This window comes from Anomaloglossus baeobatrachus, chromosome 2, assembly GCF_048569485.1.
Source record: "Anomaloglossus baeobatrachus isolate aAnoBae1 chromosome 2, aAnoBae1.hap1, whole genome shotgun sequence".
NCBI lineage: Eukaryota > Metazoa > Chordata > Amphibia > Anura > Aromobatidae > Anomaloglossus > Anomaloglossus baeobatrachus.
Window position 1 is genome coordinate 328,231,004 of NC_134354.1, and position 21,961 is coordinate 328,252,964.

Sequence of the window (21,961 nt, forward strand, 5' to 3'; positions counted from 1 at the left end):
ACAATAAACGTTAATGATACAACGGTGTGCTGCTCGAGAACTGTAACCCCATGTGGGGAACAGAAGGGGACAACTGGAGAGGCAAAAAGGGCGGAGCGCACCACTACAATGAAAAATGAATGAGTCAAGAGAAGGTGCACCCTGGTGCAGGGAGGAAGACAAGTGCAAAAAAAGGGGACAGATCCTGCACACAAAATCAGGGGCACACTGGGTGAATACAATAAACAAAGAACACCTTTATTGGGTACATAACAATGACATGTTAAAAACATTAAAAACAAACATGAAGACAAGAAACATCCATTTGGCGGAGCCAAGCCCAAAAATATCACACCAAAGTACCAATATGTATATGAGGAAAAAATCAAACAGCATAAATAGTATAAAATACACTAAATTTGTGCAGTATCAAATATCATATGTCATGAGAATCCTCTGGTGATATTATAGCATAATCAACCTGCGTAAATAAAGTGCATAAAGCCTATATCATGAAGCCAACAAGGAGCCAAGTATATTGGTGGCTATAAATGGTTGATGTACATGCAGTCACAGCGGACATAGATGCCCTGGAAAAACCAGTAAGTAAACGTGATATCACAATAGCGAAATGGCACCAGAGCATATGTGCAACAAGGTGGTAAAAACACAATCACTGTGGCGCAAAAGCATATATAAGCCCAAAATAAGAGGGCATAAACATTCAGCCAAGGGGTGCAAACCTATGTGAGCCGGAGATGGAAAACAGAAAGCTCCAAGGGCTGCATGGTGATACAATCAATACCAAAATATGGCATGAGAAGCAGGGCAAATAGATGGTGGCAAGGGGGTCACCAGAGGGAAATGAAGGAGGTCAAATGCACATGGCCTGAGGTGGGGCAAGGCAAGAGTAACCGCTCATGACATATGATATTTGATACTGCACAAATTTAGTGTATTTTATACTATTTATGCTGTTTGATTTTTTCCTCATATACATATTGGTACTTTGGTGTGATATTTTTGGGCTTGGCTCCGCCAAATGGATGTTTCTTGTCTTCATGTTTGTTTTTAATGTTTTTAACATGTCATTGTTATGTACCCAATAAAGGTGTTCTTTGTTTATTGTATTCACCCAGTGTGCCCCTGATTTTGTGTGCAGGATCTGTCCCCTTTTTTTGCTTCCAGCATGAAGGTGACAGGAGCTGCAGCAGACACCGCCGCTCCTGTCACCTCCACGCAGCAACTGAGGTGAGTAGCGCGATCAGCTGAGGTGTCACTGAGGTTAATCGCGACCACCGCTGTGACACCTCAGCTGATCGCGCTACTCACCTCAGTTGCTGCGTGGAGGTGACAGGAGCGGCGGTGTCTGCTGCAGCTCCTGTCACCTTCATGCTGGAAGCGACGCTGGAGGTCCGTGGATTACGGAGGGCTTTTTGGGGGCTTATTAAATTGGTAATGAGGGAATTTGTTTGTGTTTTTTATTTCTAATAAAGGATTTTTTCGGGTGTGTGTGTTTATTTACTGTAATTTACAGATTAATCATGGAAGGTATCTCGGGGAGACACCTGACATGATTAATCTAGGACTTATTGGCAGCTATGGGCTGCCAGTAACTCCTTATTACCCCGATTTACCAACGCACCAGGGCAAATCGGGAAGAGCCGGGTACAGTCCCAGAACTGTTGCATCTAATGTATGCGGCAATTCTGGGCGGCTGCTGACTGATATTGTTAGGCTGGGGGGCTCCCCATAACGTGGAGCTCCCCATCCTGAGAATACCAGCCTTCAGCCGTATGGCTTTATCTGGCTGGTATTAAAATTGGGGGGGACCGCACGCCGTTTTTTTAAAATTATTTAATTATTTATTTCACTGCACAGTATAGACCCGCCCACCGGCTGCTGTGATTGGGTGTAGTGAGACACCTGTCACTCAGCATGGGGGCGTGTCTCACTGCAACCAATCATAGGCACCTGTGGGCGGGGAAAGCAGGGAATACGAGATTGTTTAATGAGCGGCCGGCTTTTTCAAAATAGTAAAAGCTGCCGGAGCAGTGTGAACGCCGTGCAGCGCGGCGCCGGGGATCGGTGAGTATGAGAGAGGGCTGCTAACTTCAGTCACTCCGGGGATTAGCGGTCACTGGTGAATCCTTCACAGGTGACCTCTAATCAGGACGCGGCACAGACAGAGCCGCAGCATGACAATGAAGTCGGGTGAAGTTCACCCGAGTTCATTCTGATCGTGCGGCTCTGTCTGTGTCTGCTGTCATCTGCCATTCAGCTCTGCTACATGGCTGTCTGTGTCTGCTGTCAGCGGCCATTTAGCAGAGCTGAATGGCAGATGACATAGTAAAAAATACGCATTACACACGCATTACACACGCATTACACACGCTAGTAAAATCATTAATTTATTCAGAAAAAGCATCGCACTTGCGTTGCACTCGGACCTAACGTGAACTAAAATCAGCCGAGTTTTTTTTCAGCCCAGTCGGACCGATTTTACTCGCATAGATGTGTTTCCACCCTATTAGTGACTGATGTCCACTGCCACTTGGTCTAACTGACCTTATACATTCAGCTCATACATCTTGGTTGACTGGAAATTGTTATTCAGAAACTGTAGAAGGTATTAGGGTTTTATTCAAATTTACCACTACCAGCTACAAGCAAAATGAGGACAACACTATGAGAGTGAAAACAAAAGACTGGTTTGTCAAGGGCCCTGTAGTAGTATTCATTTTGTGACTCACTCAAAGGCCATGTTCATACAGTCAGTATTTTACATCAGTACACATTTGTGTCGCCCAGGGAATGAGGTACTCTGTCCCAGGCAGTGTATCACTGGGGAATGTCAATTTGATGGCCGTTGCCCGGTCCCGTGCCCTGGGTGGCTTTTTAATGGGGAGTATTTACAGGGGAGATTAAAGTCATTTGTGAGACGCCACCTGCAGGTTGCGGTTAAGGTTGTGGAACTGCTGCTGCTGAGTTTATTATTCTCCCTGGCTGGTGGTAATGGCAGCTGTGGTGGTAGGCCCTCCGCAGGTAGGGCTGAGCCTGGGAGATGTATAATGGAGTAATAAGGGAGGCCACACTGTGGGTTGTAGTTAACAGTCTCTACTCACTCCGGACCCTTGGATGGCTGGTTCAGGTCCCTGTATTTCCAGTGCCAGTTGATTACTCGGTTGCTCTGTCCCCGGCACTCTCAGTGTGGTTAGGTCTCCGCAGCGTGGAGCGTTTGGGGCCTGACTGTCCCGTTGCGGTGGCAGTCTCCTCAGGTGTGGTGGGCAGTGTGTACCCTGTAGGGCTGGTCTGTGTCCCGAATCCTGATCCTTGATTTACTGCTGTGCTCCCGGATTTGTGGGTCAGTGAGATCTGTGAAGGTCCTCTCACTGTGCAGATATTTGCCAGGCCATCTGAAACTGTCACCTGACCTAGATCCCTGTGCCCCATGCGTGCTCTGGTCCCAGCGGTACTCGGGTGTACCTGCCCTGACGACCACTCACCTGTGCCCCCGGGCCACCGTTACACTACCCAGCTCTAGGCACGTCTTCCCACTTTCACTTCCTATGAGTAGAGAGCTGTGGAAAAGAAGCGCAATAGGGTTTCACCCCAATAACACAGGGGGTAAAGACAGGGAGCAGTAATACTCACCAAATGAAGTTGTGAAAGTCACAACTACTATATAGGCATGGAAAACTGGGATCACGGCAGCAGCAACCCAAACGGCAGATAACAGAGAACAATAGAAGAAAATCGGGTTTTTATCAGCCGCGCCAATGATCACTTCTCAGGTATTCAGATTAATGGATCTTTTATTTTGCACAGGTCTACGTGTTTCTGGAGTCTCAGCTCCCTTCCTCAGGACCATCAGGCATAAGAACACATTTGATGTGTTCTTATGCCTGATGGTCCTGAGGAAGGGAGCTGAGACTCCAGAAACACGTAGTCCTGTGCAAAATAAAAGATCCATTAATCTGAATACCTGAGAAGTGATCATTGGCGCGGCTGATAAAAACACGATTTTCTTCTATTGTTCTCTCTTATCCACTTTCACTTCCTACTCAGACTGTCTGCTGTCCCCTCCCACCAGGTTGTCTAGTACCCCTGGTCTGACTCCCCCCTCTAGGTGACCATCCCCTTGTGTCCGACTAGCCAATTATCCCTGGTGTGGAGTGGTAACTAGTATTTGGTGTGTCTAGGTGTTGCTGGCACTGGTGTTCCAGGTTCCAGGGGGTAGGCGCTGCATCCCCGTGAGGATGCAGTTCCCTGTAGTGCCCTGAGTGTCTCAGGGGTGCTACACATTTGTAAACCAAAACCAGGAGGGGGTTAGAATGCAGATGTGGTGTAGGGTTTCTATTATACTTTTTCTTGGATTGTTCCTGTGATGCCCCTGACTCTATCAGGGTGTCACAGGGAACTGCACCCCTGTCTCTTATGGTGCAGAACTCACCCTCCATGGTTCTGGTTTCCTACACACTGGTATTGCTTCCACCAGCACTCAAATCCTAACCACACCTCAAACCACACCTCACACCACACCCTGTCAGGCACACCAGTGGGTGGTATTGCTGGAAAAGGGACACCCGCCTAGGGGTCAGTCAGACTGGTGGGAGGGAGGAAGTCAGAGTTCATGAGTAGCCCTCAGAGAGTGAGGAGCTGAGGGAGTTGTAGCGCCCTGTGTAACCTTGGTTGGGTCGCAGACGGTGGTCTGGGACCAGAGGAGTCGGAGACCCGGTCGCAGGGTATTGGAAAATGGTGTACTGACTTAGTTTTGGAGAATGGCCGGGACCGGAAAGTCCAGTAATCGGACCGGTACCAAGCACGGCGGGGTACAGAACCCTAGATCAGGGAGTAGCTTTACGCAACCTGATAATTCACCTGTGATTGATTGTCTCTTTATGAACTTTCCCCAAGAGTTCAGAGATTGAAGGCACCAACACAACGAGGGGGATAGGTCTTTCCAGCTTATGCGGCCTACAGAAATCCCAAGTGTCAGCCATCGAGTGCACAACTCCACTATTTCAACATAGGGAGCGGGACCCTGACAGCTTCAGGCCGAAGGGTCACTTAGCAACATCTACACAATTGTGCATGGAGGCAGGCTCCAGACCACTAAGCAGTACCAGTGGGGACGGATACTGTGCGAGCTCCCCCGAGTGGCAGCGGCACCCTGAGACTTGGTTTACTTCTGTGTCAGAGTCTGCTTAATGACTACGCCAACATCCACACAGCCTAAGTGAGTACACTGCACACCCTGCGTCCTGCTTGCCCGCATAGCCTGCACAACACTATCCGCCACTTATCTCCAGAGTCCCGGGGTCTCCCCTACCCGTGGAGGGATCACCATCTGACTACCCCACTCCATCTCCCTCGGGTATTCCCATCAGCAGCGGCGGTACTCCCCTTACCGCAAACCACGGGTGGCGTCACAAACTTTCCCTTGTAAGTAACCACCCCTTTAGATTTGAAGTGGCCACAAGCCCCCGGGTCCGGAGACCCTCGAGCCACAGCAACCCCGGATCCGAGCAGTTCAACTGCTGTAGGGGCGGCACATTCCACTCCTGATTTTGGGTTGAAAATACTAATAGAAACTGGGAACACTTGTTGGTATAAGTGCAATATGTAAGTGCACATTCACACTGTGGCGATTAACAGACAGAACATAGGACAAAAGCAAATGAGAACTTTGTATATAAAGGGGCATTGCATGTGGTCCATATGCTCTGCCTTTGTCTACAGTATTCTGAGGCCTGCTGGAATAAAATGAGGTGAACTTTAAGAGTAAAGGCCGCTTTACATGTTGCGCCATTGCTAGCCGATGCTAGCGATGTCGAGCGTGATAGCACCCGCCCCCATCGTACGGCCGATATGTGGTGATCGCTGACATAGCGAACATTATTGCTATGGCAGCATCACACGCACATAACTGCTCTGCGACGTCGCTGTGACCGGCGAACCGCCTCCTTTCTAAGGGGGCGGTTCTTTCAGCGTCACAGCAACGTCACTAAGCAGCCGCCCAATCAAAGCGAAGGGGCAGAGATGAGCGGGACGAACATCCAGCCCACCTCCTTCCTTCCTCATTGCTGGCGGGACGCAGGTAAGGAGAGGTTCCTTGTTCCTGCGGTGTCACACGTAGCAATGTGTGCTGCCGCAGAAACGAGGAACAACATCGTTACTGCAGCAGTAACGATGTTTGGGAAGAGGGGGGCATGTCACCGATTAGCGATTTTGAACGTTTTTGCAATGATTCAAAATCGCTAATAGGTGTCACATGCAACGACATCGCTAAAGCGGCCGGATGTGCGTCACAAATTCTGTGACCCCAACGAGATCGCTTTAGCGATCTCGTAGCGTGTAAAGCCAGCTTTAGGGACCATCGTGTTTGGGTACACCTCATCATGGTCAGATGGCTTTTACGCTCTTTTGATTAAAATGGTACCAACTAAGTACCCTATGTTATTTATATTTACTAAAGTTATTTACTTACTGCAGGTTATTTGCTCATTTGTTTTATCCTAGGTTCTGTCTGTTAATGGTCACTAGTGTAAATGTGCACTTATACTAACAGGTGTGCCATTCCATTTCTTCAGTTTTGTTAAATGTACTGACCAAATACTGATGTGTGAACATGGCCTAAAGCTACATGCAATTAGTGCCTGATCATCAGTTGCAAAATTCATGACCAAATCAGTCTCTATTCATTTGAATTGAATGGTGATTCTGTTTAAGTGAGGCTACATCTCATTCTTAACTGAAGAAAATAGAGGATATGGCGGAAATGAGTTGAACCGCATTCACCAATAGGTGAGGATCTCAAATATGACATTAAGGGTATGTGCGCACGTTGCTTTTTACCTGCTTTTTTGCTGCTTTTTCTTCTGCGCTGTTTAATGCCAAAATGGATGTGTTCTTCTATTCAAGCAAAGTCTATGGGAATTTGGGTTTCTTGTTCACACTATGTTGTTCAAAATGCTGCCTTTTTGAGGCAGAACTTTGGTCAAAAACTCAGCTTTTCAAAGAAGCAACATGTCAATTGTTTTTGCCATTTGGGTTTTGCACTGCAAAGCTGAGTTTTTGACCAAAGTTCTGCCACAAAAAGGCAGCATTTTGACCAACATAGTGTGAACAAGAAACCCAAATTCCCATAGACTTTGCTTGAATAGAAGAACACATCCATTTTGGCATTAAACAGCGCAGAAGAAAAAGCAGCAAAAAAGCAGGTAAAAAGCAGGTAAAAAGCAACGTGCGCACATACCCTTAAGCCACGTCCTGTAAAAGGTAAGTATAAAAGTAGCAACCACAGGATGGCCAAAAACTGTCAGCATGCTGTTTTACCACAAAATATTGACATTTTCAACTGACATATTAATGGCTATGTATATTTGCATTTAATATCAGTTTGAAAACATGCTGTTGCTGTTTTGTCCTAAAACCACAAATCACAGAACATTTTGAAGACATGGTGGCTGCACTGTAGGGCTATGTGTGCACTAGGCGATTTTTTTGAACCGCTTTTTTGTGCGTTTTTCGGGTGCGATTTTGTTCAGAAAATTGCATGACTTTGCTTCACCAGCAAGGTCTATGAGTTTTCATTTTTGCTGTCTGCACACAGCGTAGTACTCCCCTCCCAGTCACAGCCAATTTTTATTTTTGTGCTTTCATCTTTTTTCTATTCTTTTTCCAAGAACCTTTTTATTTTTTGCTAAAATTCAGGACAAAAAAATCAAGTGTTGTAAATTTGTTAAAAATGCAATTAATTTATTGTTTTTTGGGGGCTTCAGGGTTTTCTTTTTTTACAGCATTTACTATGCAGTATTAATGACCTAGTAACTTGATTTTGCTATTCAGTAACAACAATAATGTATACATCTAAAAAAAATGAGCTAGTTTTAATAAATATCAGATTTTTTTAATTGTTTTTTTGTCCCCATTTTGTGAGACCTATAAGTTTTTCATGTTCTGCTCGTGGAGCTGCGTAAGGCCTTGTTTATAATAATATTTATAATAATATTCATTTATATAGCACTGTTAATTCCACAGCGCTTTACATACAATAGCAACACTGTCCCCATTAGGGCTCACAATCTAGGTTCCCTGTGAGTATGTTTTTTTGGAGTGTGGGAGGAAACTGGAGTACTCGGAGGAAACCCACGCAAACACGGGGAGAACATACAAACTCCTTGCAGATGGTGTCCTTGGTGGGATTTGAACCCATGACCTCAGCGCTGCAAGACTGCAGTGCTAACCACTGAGCCACCGTGCCACCCACTATCACTAGCCTCCTATCCTTCTGTACCCCCTCACTATCCTTCTAGCCCTCTATACCCCCTCACTGTCCTCTATCTCTCTGTACCCCCTCACTGTCCTCCTATCCCTCTATACCCCCCTCACTGTCCTCTATCCCTCTGTACCCCCTCACTATCCTTCTATCCCTCTATACCCCCTCACTGTCCTCTATCCCTCCGTACCCCCTCACTGTCCTCCTTGTTTTTTGTTTTATGTTGAAACAGTGGCTTTTATAATCTTGTTTTATTACATTTATTGAGAGGTGAGGTAACTGAAAATGTCATTCTGGCAGTTTTCTTTTTCTATTGCATTTACTGTATGGGTTTTATAATTTTATATTTTCATTAAACAGGATTTAATATGATACCTAATATGTTTATATTGTTGTTTGTTTGTTTTTCTTTGCAATGGGTAAAAGTGGGGAGTGATTAAATTGTATTTTGTTCTATGATTTGCATAGCATTTTAGTCTGCCAAGAAAACTTGAACTTGTGAACACTAGGCATTGCAGTATATTGTAAACTCAATTATCTCCTATAATAGTACACACATGGTGGTGAGAGCACCTTTAGAAGTCCTTCAGCTACCATGACTACACCATTGACACCCCAAAATTGTCTCCCAATGACCCAATGATAGGGGCTTATCAGTAAGTGAACATAATTTTCGCTGCTCTTAATGGATCAACCCACTTAAATGGTGCTGTCAACACATACTGGCTTGTATCAGGGCTACATACACCTGCACCCAACATGTCATGGTCAATCGGTGAGACAGGTGCTTCATGAGCCACTTCTAGAAAATCTCTATGTATCTCTTAAAACAACATAATTATTATATGTTTTTTAAAGCGTCACAGGTTTTTTTTTTTTGCACCCCTTGAATGGTATAACAAATGCCTGTTCCTTGCTCCTAGTAAAATATTTACCAGTAATTGTCTTCTGCTCATCCCAGAGGTGCTCCGATCCTGTTCCACCATTCTCTGACCGTAGATCCTGGCTGACCAGAAGTCAGAGCTAACGGTCACAAGTTCTCAATGGGTTCTTGGGAAGCCTCATTCTGGCTCTCATAAACTTACATTGGGAAATGACTTCTGATCCACTCAGCAAACACTAGAGCAACCTGGTTAGTCACAGCTAGCAGAACAGGACCTTAGTGGCATCAAGAACAGCAGAAAACGGTGACTTAAAATTTACTACGGGAAAGGAACAGACATTAGTGTTACAACTCAGGTGATAAAATAGTGGGAAAAAATGTTGGAGTACAGTTTCAGGGTTTCGGAGTTATATCCCTTAATATGTTCACTCTTTTCATTTACCCTACTTACGGATTAGATGACTGGCTATGTGCTGGCGTCAGATCCCTGCATTGTATAACCAAGACCCTCAGCTCCTTTTTGGATGAATCATACTGAATAGAGAACTGGATCCAGCCGTGAACTTCTAGAGAACGGAAATCTCCTGCACTAAACAGGCTCATCATGCTGCCAGAAAGCTGTAAGAAGAAACATGGCTTTTACAACAGAAACTTAAGTATATTCAAAGGATTCAAAACCACAATTACCAGAAAATGTTTTATGTGTTAAACTAACAAATGCAGCAGTTTCAGATATATTACTAACAGCTCAGCGGTGCGTTGAATTGGTTGTGGAACTGATGGCAAGGCCATTTCTCTAAGTGTTCAAGAAGCCATCTTTGCACACAATAACGCCAGGACGCATGTTGCTTGTGCTACTGTGAAGAGACATGTGTGGCCTCCTAAATTTGCTACCATGACCTGCAGTGTCTTCAGACTTGTTTCTCATCAAGCACATTTGCATACCTCCCAACTTTTAAAGAAGGAAAAGAGGGACAAAGTTCTTAGGCCACACCCCCTAACCACACCCATTTCACAGTCACGCCCATATCCACTCCCCATCCACACCCATTCAGCATGGACACGCAGGCAGCCGGCGGGCCTCCAGCATGGACACGCAGGCAGCCGGCGGGCCTCCAGCATGGACACGCAGGCAGCCGGCGGGCCTCCAGCATGGACACGCAGGCAGCCGGCGGGCCTCCAGCATGGATACGCAGGCAGCCGGCAGGCCTCCAGCATGGACACGCAGGCAGCCGGCGGGCCTCCAGCATGGACACGCAGGCAGCCGGCGGGCCTCCAGCACGGAGACGCAGGCAGCCGGCGGGCCTCCAGCACGGAGATGCAGGCAGCCGGCGGGCTTCCAGGACGGAGACGCAGGCAGCCGGCGGGCCTCCAGCACGGAGATGCAGGCAGCCGGCGGGCCTCCAGCACGGAGACGCAGGCAGCCACAGTGAGGCGGCCGGTCGCCCGCACAGTGAGGCGGCCGGTCACCTTCACAGACAGGCGGCCGGCCGCCCGCCTTCACAGACAGGCGGCGGGCCGCCCGCACAGACAGGCGGCGGGCCACCGCACAGAGAGGCGGCCAGCTGCCGCACAGAGAGGCGGCCGTCCGCCGCAGAGACAGGCGGCCGGCCGCCCGCACAGAGAGGCGGCCGGCCGCCCGCACAATGAGGCGGCAGGCCGCCCGCACAGACAGGCGCAGGGGGCGCCCGCACAGACGGGCGGCGGGGGGCGCCCGCACAGACAGGCGGCGGGTCGCCGCACAGGCGCGGGCCGACCGCACAAAGAGGCGGCCCGAACAGAGAGGCGGCTGGTCGCCTTCACAGACAGGCGGCCGGCCGCCCGCCTTCACAGACAGGCGGCGGGGGGCGCCCGCACAGACAGGCGGCGGGGGGCGCCCGCACAGTGAGATGGCGGGCCGCCCGCATAGAGAGGCGGCCGTCCGCCCGCAGAGACAGGCGGCCGTCCGCCCGCAGAGACAGGCGGCCGTCCGCCCGCAGAGACAGAGACAGGCGGCCGTCCGCCCGCAGAGACAGGCGGCCGTCCGCCCGCAGAAAGAGGCGGCCGGCCGACCGCACAGAGAGGCGGCCGGCCAACCGCACAGAGAGGCTCCGGCCGGGGGGGGGGGGGAGGGGAGGGGAATCAGCGCTGGGGAGATTCAGCTTACATACCTTAGCAGCAGCACAGAGCAGACAGAGACTAGTTTCGGGCAGCGCGCTCCTCTCTGTTATGCCACGTCACGTGTTAGGATGGTAGGAGGGAAAAGCAGGGAGGCGGGGAGAGAGTGGGTGGGCGGAGCCCGGGAGACGGCCGTCCCGCCCGTGGCAACGGGACAAACAATGCAAAGCGTGATAGTCCCGCTGTATCTGGGACGGTTGGGAGGTATGCATTTGTGATGTTATTTGTTGGTATTTGCAAAGGGAGCTGCCAGCAGTTGGTCTTCATGGTTTGTGGCCCAAGTATATTCAGAGTGGCAAAACATCACCATTAGTAATCTCATTGATAGCATGCCAAGGAGTGTAAGTGTGGGGATTTCTGTGCTGCATGGCTTATTCTAGATACTGAATAAATTGAACATTTTTAAAATGTTGTTACCATTTATTTATTATTTGCATATGAGTAATATGTAAATTTATCCTGTGATTTTCAGAAACTTATCCATGATTGTTTTCTTTGTGTTGCTAGCTCAGAAAGCTAGCCCTGCTCACACCACAGCTTTGTATGTATATTGTATATCGATAGTGAGCTGCTTATGAGAGGAGGAGCTGTGGTCAGACAACTGCTCATGAGTGCTGTGGTCCTTGCAGTGATAATCTCCGGGTGTTAAAACCTTTATTGTCTGTAAACAACAGCACACAACCTAATGGTTGACATATCTCTACATTCATTGCTTTAACCCCTACATTCTGCTGTCCTCAGATTACATAGCAAAACACTACTTACAGATTCCATTTAATAACAATTAACTATCAAACTGTTTTTTTTTAGAAGCATTAAAGTATTTTACTACATTATCAGGTTAAGACAACCCATAAGTACCATAATTATTTCTTGAATTTACTGGCCCCAATACTTACACTGCTAGTTTCTGATCATATTTATGATACTCACTTCATTCCAATTTAGGTTTCCGTTTTAACCAAAATTTGAATAAAGAACTGTTCAAAAGTTTTAGGCAGGTGTGGCAAAAATACTGTAAAGTAAGAATATTAATAGCTTATTTTTATCAATTAACAAATTGCTAACTAAATGAACAAAAGAGAAATCAAAATTGAATCAATATTTGATGTGACCACCTTTTGCATTCAAAATAGTATCAGAGCATCAATTCTTCTCTGTATGATTTGTACACAGATTTTGAAGGAACTCAGCAGGGAGATTCTTCCAAACATTTTAGAGAAATAGACAGATATTTTGTGGATCTAAGCTTTTCAAATCCTTATGGCTCTTCTTTAGAGTTGAGCGCGGATCGCGGTTCGAGGTTCTCCAGTTCGCGGCTCGAGTGATTTTGGGGGCTGTTCTAGATCGAACTAGAACTCGAGCTTTTTGCTAAAGCTCGATAGTTCTAGATACGTTCGAGAACGGTTCTAGCAGCAAAAAGACAAGCTAATTACTAGCTGGCTTTCCGCTGTAATAGTGTAAGTCACTCTGTGACACACTATTATGAAATTTCAGTGTATAGTGTGCGGGAACAGCGCATTCAGATCACTGCTGTTTGTATAATGGCGATCGCCATTTTTTTTTTTCCCTTGTCTTCCTTCCCTAAGCGCGCGCGTGTAGTGGGGCGGGCCAGCATGTCAGCCAATCCCAGACACACACACAGCTAAGCGGACTTTTAGCCAGAGAAGCAACGGCATGTGTGATAGGATGTCACATGTCCCTGCATTATAAAAACGAGTATCTGCCCGTCCGGACGCCATTATCTCTTCTGCGTCTGGGTGTCAGTCACCGCCGGCGTAGCTCCTGTCTCCGATACTGCTGTGTACGCTCTATACACAGCGCTATACAGAATAGGGATAGAAGTTTCTTTCAGCCCTTCTAAGGGCTAATTCCGGCAGGGTCAGAGCCATAGGTGACAGTCAGGGCAGTGAAAACAGATTTTAACAGCTACACAAGATGACAGTGACTCGCCCACCCCAGGGCTATGGGACACCCGGTGCCGGGCCGGACTAGTCCGGAGGTAGTCAGTGGTGGCTGGGCCCGGCTCCGTGGCCCTGGTGGGTGTCAGTAGATTATGTGGCTTGAATTAAAGTTTGTGTTTGTGACGCCACCTGTGGTATGCGGCTAATGGGCCGCCGCTGCTGTATGAGGCCTCCGGGGGATGATATGGCAGCAATGGTGGTACTACTCCCCACAGGTGGAGCAATGCCCCGGGGCACAGTTGGTGCTTGTGAGTGTCTATGCAGATGAAATAACAGAGGCAACTTCAAGGGTACAGTTTCAAGTTCTTTACTCACAATTCTTGTCACAGTCCTGCAGGGACCCTTGGACTGCTGGGACCACTGTCAGGGACCTCCGCCGTTTCTGGGTGATTCTGAGAGTAAAAGCCGGTACCCTTAAGTGTCTCTATCTTCTGCTGTCTTCCTTAGCCTTGCCTTGGTAGGTTGAACCTGGCTTGGCCTCCACAACAGCCTCCAGGCTGGGGAGTCACCTGTCGGCTGATTATCCCTTTTCTAGAGGTACTGCTGTGGGCTGTGGCCCGGGGAGTTTACAACATTCCCTGGGCCTCGGTTTTTACTGTCTGGAGATGATTTTGCACTCCTCCGGTTTCTAGGGACCGTCCCCTGTTGCAGCTTGATCCCTCCACCGATGTTCTTGTGGAACAGGCCACCGCAGCTCTACAGCTACCCGTGGCCCTGGGACCCCTTCTGTTCTCTGCTTGGTGTCACCTGGACCCTCTGAGTCCCAGGATCTTCACCAGGAAGCGTCTCTTTCTTTCCTTTCAGCTCCTGACTGACTTGGAGCTTTCTTTCCTTTCTCTTCTCCTCCTTGCCTGCCTCCAGCAGGCCTCCTCCTCCTTCCCCACTCTCTCTTCACTCTGCTCTGACTAAACTAGAACTTCCTCTCTGTGTCTGCACTCTGATGGCTCCTCCCACCTCCCCAGTTGCTCTGTTCTACCCTATAGGAGCAGGGATGGGTCTTACGGCCCCTCCCAGCATGCAGCATGGGAGGTTTTCTGCCACTTTCCCTGGTCCCAGTGTGTTCCTAGCAATGGGTGTAGCGTGGATTTACCAGGGGACTGGAGTTCACTCTCTTCCTCTCCCAGAATGGGGCATCACACCGCTGGATGGGGTGCAATGACCTGTGGCGACGGAAGCCTCAGGGGCCCCACACTCCCCCACAGCAAATCCCAGCACGTCCTCGGGCTGAAAAACAACAGAAAATGTGGAGAAACTGCAAAAACATTTTTACACGTGTGTAGAAAGAAAACAATAAAACATTTCTTCCCTTTATGGGAGGCACATATAAGTAAACGTTGCAAACTTCTTATAAAGAAAACTCTAAGTGTGTACTTCCAGTCCATTGCACGGTTCGGGCACATCCCCCATAATTCTGGTAGGGGGCACAACGGGTGCAACTTATTACATTTTTGGCTACTACAAGTCCAGTAGCCTGGCAGTTCGTTTCTCTCATTCAACAAAGTGGAAAACAAAACCAGCCACTAAGTCCAGTGGCCTGGTTACACAGGACACTTCACACATCACATTTACCAGGGACCACATTCCAGTCTAGTGGCCCGGTACACATACACATGGGGGGTGACTTCTTCAAAAAGTACAAGGGGCAGTAAGGCAGGAAAGGGTGTCATCTTCAAAAAGAACATTAGGGCAGCACAAAAGGGACATCTTCACAAAGCATTAGGGGCAGACAGGGGCTATTTACAGTTCGGCTTCTTCTTTTCCTTTTCTTTACTTCAATGGCTGGGATCCTGCTTCGGCAGGGCCCTGGGTAGCAGGTAGGCCATGGAGATCTGGGTCTGCGTCTCCTGTGGGCTGGTCCCTGACCTACTGCGAGGCGCTGCAGTCAGACAAGCCATGGAGATCCGGGTCTGTGTCTGCTGCGTGGCTGTTGCAGGCCCGCTGCTCAGTTCTGCGGCTTGGGCCTGCTTCGCGGTAGTGCTGCGGCTGCTGCTGACAGGGGAGACGCTACACGCTGGCATAGTGCGGCGCCACTCCGGTTCTTCGGAGGCCATCTCCTCCCGCAGGATGTGGACGTGCAGGGCGTACCAGCCCCGGCTTCCCATCAGCCGTGTGTATTCTACAGCGTCACCCGGCTTGGCATCTCGCCCTGGGTGGCCTTTGGGCAGGTGTTCTTCAATATCTCGTCGGGCCACAAAGACATCTTTACCCAGTCCGGGCTCTCTGGTGAAGCCCCAGCCTCCTTTCTGCCGAAAATCGACCACTAGGCCCCTTCTCACTGGGCCCTGTGACTTCTTAAGGGCCTTTCGGATTTGCTCCTTGGAGGCCAGGTTGGCTGCCTCCTCGGCCTTCCGCTTCTTCTCCCGGGCCTCCCGCTTCCGCTGATACTCCTCCACTAATCTCTGGCAGGTCAGCTCATTTGCCAGGGGGGTCTCCTTGGGCCGCAGGGGCTGCTGCAGTCTCCCACTCTCAATGGGCGCCGCGTCCCAGTTCACTCCCGGGGATGTTGTTCCCAGGCGGCTCACAGGGGGAGTCGGTAGGGGGCCCACTAGCTGCTCGTGGTCCACCCCTCCCCAGGCGCCGTCTTCGGGGGTTGCCGGCAGGCCTCCGGTGCCCCACCGGGCGTCAGCGAGGCTGGCTGGGAAAGCTCCGGTGCCCCACAGGGCGTCAGCGGGGCTGGCGGGGAAAGTTAGTGGGACGGTGGAGGGACTGGGCGGTGGCGCTTGGTAGGGCCTTGGGTCCGGACGGGTCGGGGTTTCATATAGCTCACCCGGTCGCTGCTCCTCGCCCTCCATCCAGTGGCCCACGCTCTCCGGCACCATCGATGTTTCACTCCGCCGGTCCACCTCTGCTTGCATGTTATTCAGCCTCCGAGCCAGGATTTGCATTTCCTCCCGGAGCAGGTCCAGCTCGGGATCCATCTTCCCGGTCCCTGGTGTACACTTCTGCAGCCTCTCTGCCATGCTGCCGACCTGGGGAACGCTTGCTGGATCACTGCTCGGGTGCTCGACCACGCCACTCGGCTGCTCCCTTTCCCTTCTCGGAGGCGGGGCCGGAGGCTGCACTAGCATCTGGCGCCAGACTGGCGCCCAGCCCATCACGGCCGGCACCACTCCGCTTGCGATAAGGTACATTTTCTTTATCTGCTGGTCTGGCATTTAGACTCTTTCTGCTAGCCGGCCAGCTTGTCTAGTCAGCATTTCTTCTTTCTCCGCCTTCTATGGCGGGCACCGCTTCGCGCTCTTTTCTTGGACAAGGGGGCGGGGCTTCTCTTCGCGCCCTTTCTTCTGGCACGCCCCCCTTCTTCCCGCGCTCAGTGGCTTCAATGGTGGCAGTTTCTCACAGTATAACACAGGCTATTTCACGATTCTTCAGGCGCACAGTACCCGGTGGAACCGGGCACGTTATCCTGTTCGTGACGCCAAAATTGACTCGCCCACCCCAGGGCTATCGGACACCCGGTGCCGGGCCGGACTAGTCCGGAGGTAGTCAGTGGTGGCTGGGCCCGGCTCCGTGGCCCTGGTGGGTGTCAGTAGATTATGTGGCTTGAATTAAAGTTTGTGTTCGTGACGCCACCTGTTGTATGCGGCTAATAGGCCGCCGCTGCTGTATGAGGCCTCCGGGGGATGATATGGCAGCAATGGTGGTACTACTCCCCACAGGTGGAGCAATGCCCCAGGGCACAGTTGGTGCTTGTGAGTGTCTATGCAGATGAAATAACAGAGGCAACTTCAAGGGTACAGTTTCAAGTTCTTTACTCACAATTCTTGTCACAGTCCTGCAGGGACCACTGTCAGGGACCTCCGCCGTTTCTGGGTGATTCTGAGAGTAAAAGCCGGTACCCTTCCCTTAAGTGTCTCTATCTTCTGCTGTCTTCCTTAGCCTTGCCTTGGTAGGTTGAACCTGGCTTGGCCTCCACAACAGCCTCCAGGCTGGGGAGTCACCTGTCGGCTGATTATCCCTTTTCTAGAGGTACTGCTGTGGGCTGTGGCCCGGGGAGTTTACAACATTCCCTGGGCCTCGGTTTTTACTGTCTGGAGATGATTTTGCACTCCTCCGGTTTCTAGGGACCGTCCCCTGTTGCAGCTTGATCCCTCCACCGATGTTCTTGTGGAACAGGCCACCGCAGCTCTACAGCTACCCGTGGCCCTGGGACCCCTTCTGTTCTCTGCTTGGTGTCACCTGGACCCTCTGAGTCCCAGGATCTTCACCAGGAAGCGTCTCTTTCTTTCCTTTCAGCTCCTGACTGACTTGGAGCTTTCTTTCCTTTCTCTTCTCCTCCTTGCCTGCCTCCAGCAGGCCTCCTCCTCCTTCCCCACTCTCTCTTCACTCTGCTCTGACTAAACTAGAACTTCCTCTCTGTGTCTGCACTCTGATGGCTCCTCCCACCTCCCCAGATGCTCTGTTCTACCCTATATGAGCAGGGATGGGTCTTACGGCCCCTCCCACCATGCAGCATGGGAGGTTTTCTGCCACTTTCCCTGGTCCCAGTGTGTTCCTAGCAATGGGTGTAGCGTGGATTTACCAGGGGACCGGAGTTCACTCTCTTCCTCTCCCAGAATGGGGCATCACACCGCTGGATGGGGTGCAATGATCTGTGGCGACAGAAGCCTCAGGGGCGCCACAACAGCGTCTGTGTAGCTAAGGTCAGGGATTTCTTCGCTGCATTTCCCCATTAGGAGGGATAGAAAGGGAGGCTTCCTTTCCTGTACCCAGACCCACAAACCTGGCACTGTACCCTCCTGCCCTTTGCACACTCAAACTCATTGTTACTAAGCCATTTTACTAGCAAACAATGAGTAAACTTAGTGGCATCCTAAACGTGGCTGTTGGACTTCTGTATTGTCCCACTAGTGCAAAGATATTTGCAGTACGTCTGCCTGCATTGCACACTCAAACTCATTGTTACTAAGCCATTATACTAGCAAACACTGAGTAAACTTAGTGGCATCCTAAACGTGGCTGTTGGACTTCTGTATTGTCCCACTAGTGCAAAGATATTTGCAGCACGTCTGCCTGCATTGCACACTTAAACTCATTGTTACTAAGCCATTATACTAGCAAACACTGAGTAAACTTAGTGGCATCCTAAAAGTGGCTGTTGTACTCCATTAGTGCCCCACTGGTGCAAATCTATGTGCAGCACCTCTGCATGACACCCTCCTGCTCTGTTTTTAATAAGCTATAATGATAGCAAAAAATGCTGCCATTTAGTGGCATACAAGAACTGGCTGTTGTACTCCATTAGTGCCCCACTGGTGCAAATCTATGTGCAGCACCTCTGCATGACACCCTCATGCACATTTTGCTACGCTAATTTTATAGCAAACTCAGGGAATTCCTTGCTGCATTTGATCATTCGGAGGGATAGAAAGTGAGGCTTCCTTTACTGTCCTGGTACCCACAGAACACGGCCACTGTACCCACCTGTCCACTTTTGCCACGCTATTTAATTTGCCCAAAGAGCTGAATCTTTTTTGCCTTCCTAAAATTGTCTGTAATACTAAGTTAGTGTTCCTTTGCTGCCAAGCAAGGTACAACACATGTGCATTCTACACTCCTTTCCATTTCTGGAATGCAATTATTAAATGCAGGTAGTCCAGCCAATCTGTGACGAAGGTGCAGGTGTGGATATAATGTAGCCTGCATCCAATGTTGGTTTTCTCGATGTCTGACAGCTCAACAATACCATCTGTTTCCACTTCCAAAACAAGTGATGACCTGCCAATCACACTTCCTGTTGCGTGTAAAGGGGTGGAAGTTCAGTGTGAAAAACCATGTGAGACTGCTGTCCCCACAGTCACAGAGGATGAAGAGCATGCAGATGCACTTGATGGGGCAGGCGGTGGTTGCACAGGCACGCTAGGCCGCATTGTAGCACAGTGAAATTCACATTGCGACTTATGCTTCATTTTAAGTCGTGTACAGGGTGGGCTCCACAGTATGCAGCAAAACCAGGCAACAGGAAAAGGACTCTAGTCAGTTGGGTTGATAAATAATTGTTTAACTTTACCAAAACAAACAATAAGAACCATGCATACAATTTAAATAATTGAACAATCTATTCTGTTGCCTACTACCTGCTAATCCCTCTGCATAGCAGTAATTGTGTGTTTGTGCGTGTGTGTGTGTGTGTGCGAACAGGACTTACCAGTGGTGCATCACAAGAGCTTCCCAGTTATCTACGTAAACATAGACAAAACACATTATCCCCCCTGAATACCCTTGTTATCTGAAGCCTCACAGATAAGGCAGATGATAACAGTGTGAATGCAAACCATGTCATGGAAATCTTGAAAATCAACAGTCAATGCAAACATGTGTCGCTGACCCTCTATGATTTAAACTGTACGTGACAATTTGACAGTTTAGAGGCAGCAAGTCTTAAGCTGGTGTCACACATAACGACGACGTCGCTGCTACGTCACCATTTTCTGTGACGTTGCAGCGACGTCCCGTCGCTGTCGCTGTGTGTGACATCCAGCAACGACCTGGCCCCTGCTGTGAGGTCGCCGGTCGTTGCTGAATGTCCAGCTTCATTTTTTGGTCGTCACTCTCCCGCTGTGACACACACATCGCTGTGTGTGACAGCGAGAGAGCGACGAAATGAAGCGATCAGGAGCCGGCACTGGCAGCTGCGGTAAGCTGTAACCAGCGTAAACATCGGGTAACCAAGGGAAGACCTTTCCCTGGTTACCCGATGTTTACGCTGGTTACCAGCCTCCGCTCTTGCTGCCAGTGCCGGCTCCTGCACTGTGACATGTGGCTGCAGTATGCATCGGGTAATTAACCCGATGTATACTGTAGCAAGGAGAGCAAGGAGCCAGCGCTAAGCAGTGCGCGCGGCTCCCTGCTCTCTGCACTGTGACATGTAGCTGCAGCACACATCGGGTTAATTAACCCGATGTGTGCTGCAGGAGAGCAAGGAGCCAGCGCTAAGCGCGGCTCCCTGCTCTCTGAACTGTGACATGTAGCTGCAGCACACATCGGGTTAATTAACCCGATGTGTGCTGCAGGAGAGCAAGGAGCCAGCGCTAAGCGCGGCTCCCTGCTCTCTGAACTGTGACATGTAGCTGCAGCACACATCGGGTTAATTAACCCGATGTGTGCTGCAGGAGAGCAAGGAGCCAGCGCTAAGCGCGGCTCCCTGCTCTCTGAACATGTAGCACAGCGACGTTATGATCGCTGCTTCTGCTGTGTTTGACAGCTAAGCAGCGATCATAACAGCGACTTACAAGGTCGCTGTTACGTCACCGAAAATGGTGACGTAACAGCGACGTCGTTGTCGCTGTCGTTTAGTGTGACACCAGCTTTAGGGTACCTTCACACTTAGCGATGCAGCAGCGATCCGACCAGCGATCTGACCTGATCAGGATCGCTGCTGCATCGCTACATGGTCGCTGGTGAGCTGTCAAACAGGCAGATCTCACCAGCGACCAGTGACCAGCCCCCAGCCAGCAGCGACGTGCAAGCGACGCTGCGCTTGCACGGAGCTGCCGTCTGGAAGCTGCGGAGACTGGTAACTAAGGTAAACATCGGGTATGGTTACCCGATGTTTACATTAGTTACCAGCGCACAGCTGTGTGTGCAGGGAGCAGGGAGCCGCGCACACTGAGCGCTGGCTCCTTGCTCTCCTACCATAGCTACAGTACACATCGGGTTAATTAACCCGATGTGTAATGCAGCTACATGTTCAGAGAGCAGGGAGCCGCGCACACTGCTTAGCGCTGGCTCCTTGCTCTCCTAGCTGCTGTACACATCGGGTTAATTAACCCGATGTGTACAGCAGCTACATGTGCAGAGAGCCGGAGCCGGCAGCACAGGCAGCGTGAGAGCTGCAGAGGCTCGTAACTAAGGTAAATATCGGGTAACCACCTTGGTTACCCGATGTTTATCTTGGATACAGCTTACCTCAGCTGTCAGATGCCGGCTCCTGCTCCCTGCTCGCTTCATTTGTCGCTCTCTCGCTGTCACACACAGTGATCTGTGTGTCACAGCAGGAGAGCGGCTTTGAAGAAAACGAACCAGGGCTGTGTGTAACGAGCAGCGATCTCGCAGCAGGGGCCAGATCGCTGCTCAGTGTCACACACAGCGAGATCGCTAATGAGGTCACTGCTGCGTCACAAAAAGCGTGACTCAGCAGCGATCTCGGCAGCGAGCACAGCCTACCGTACCCGGGTACTGTGATGTCCAGTTGCCAGAAATACAGACTTTACGCTCCTCTCATGGTAAGCAGTATAGACAGCACCGTAAGAATGTTGGTCTGTGGCACAGGATGCTGCTCACTGGCGTTACGGTGCTCCTCACCAAACTCCAAAATGACTCCCCTCACAATTGAACGAAGTGTTTCCGCGGTGGCTCCTTGCTGTAACACACACCTTTAGCTTTTCCTTCTGTTCATAGACAGCATCTCCAAGTCCACACCCGAAGAGCAATTTCTCCTCCACGTCTAAGTGTGGAGAGGCAGCTAGTGCGCATGCATGTGCCGATTTACCCCAGCCGCAGCCTAACTACAGTGTTTCGCCTAGTGAGTATGCTCAGCCTGACTGTGCCATTCCTGAGGCCAAGTCTTCATTTCGGGATACAGCGCATGCTCCCACACTTAGTGCGAAAAGCCTCTTTGCACAGGTACTTGCATTCCGTGCCAGGTCTAAGTCCTGTTTTGTGCCTAGACACCATGCTAAAGCTGATAGTCTTTTT

General features: G+C 50.0%; 1 protein-coding gene across 2 annotated transcripts in view; it reads right to left on the reverse strand.

Annotated features, from left to right (window-relative positions):
* SYTL1 (synaptotagmin like 1) overlaps positions 1-21,961 on the reverse strand; it is a 492,061-nt gene that overhangs the window by 55,339 nt on the left and 414,761 nt on the right. For both annotated transcript variants that reach the window (XM_075335915.1, XM_075335916.1), the window contains exon 9: positions 9,595-9,761. In XM_075335915.1, coding sequence (XP_075192030.1) covers positions 9,595-9,761 — 167 coding nt within the window. The remainder of the gene's footprint in view (positions 1-9,594; positions 9,762-21,961) is intronic.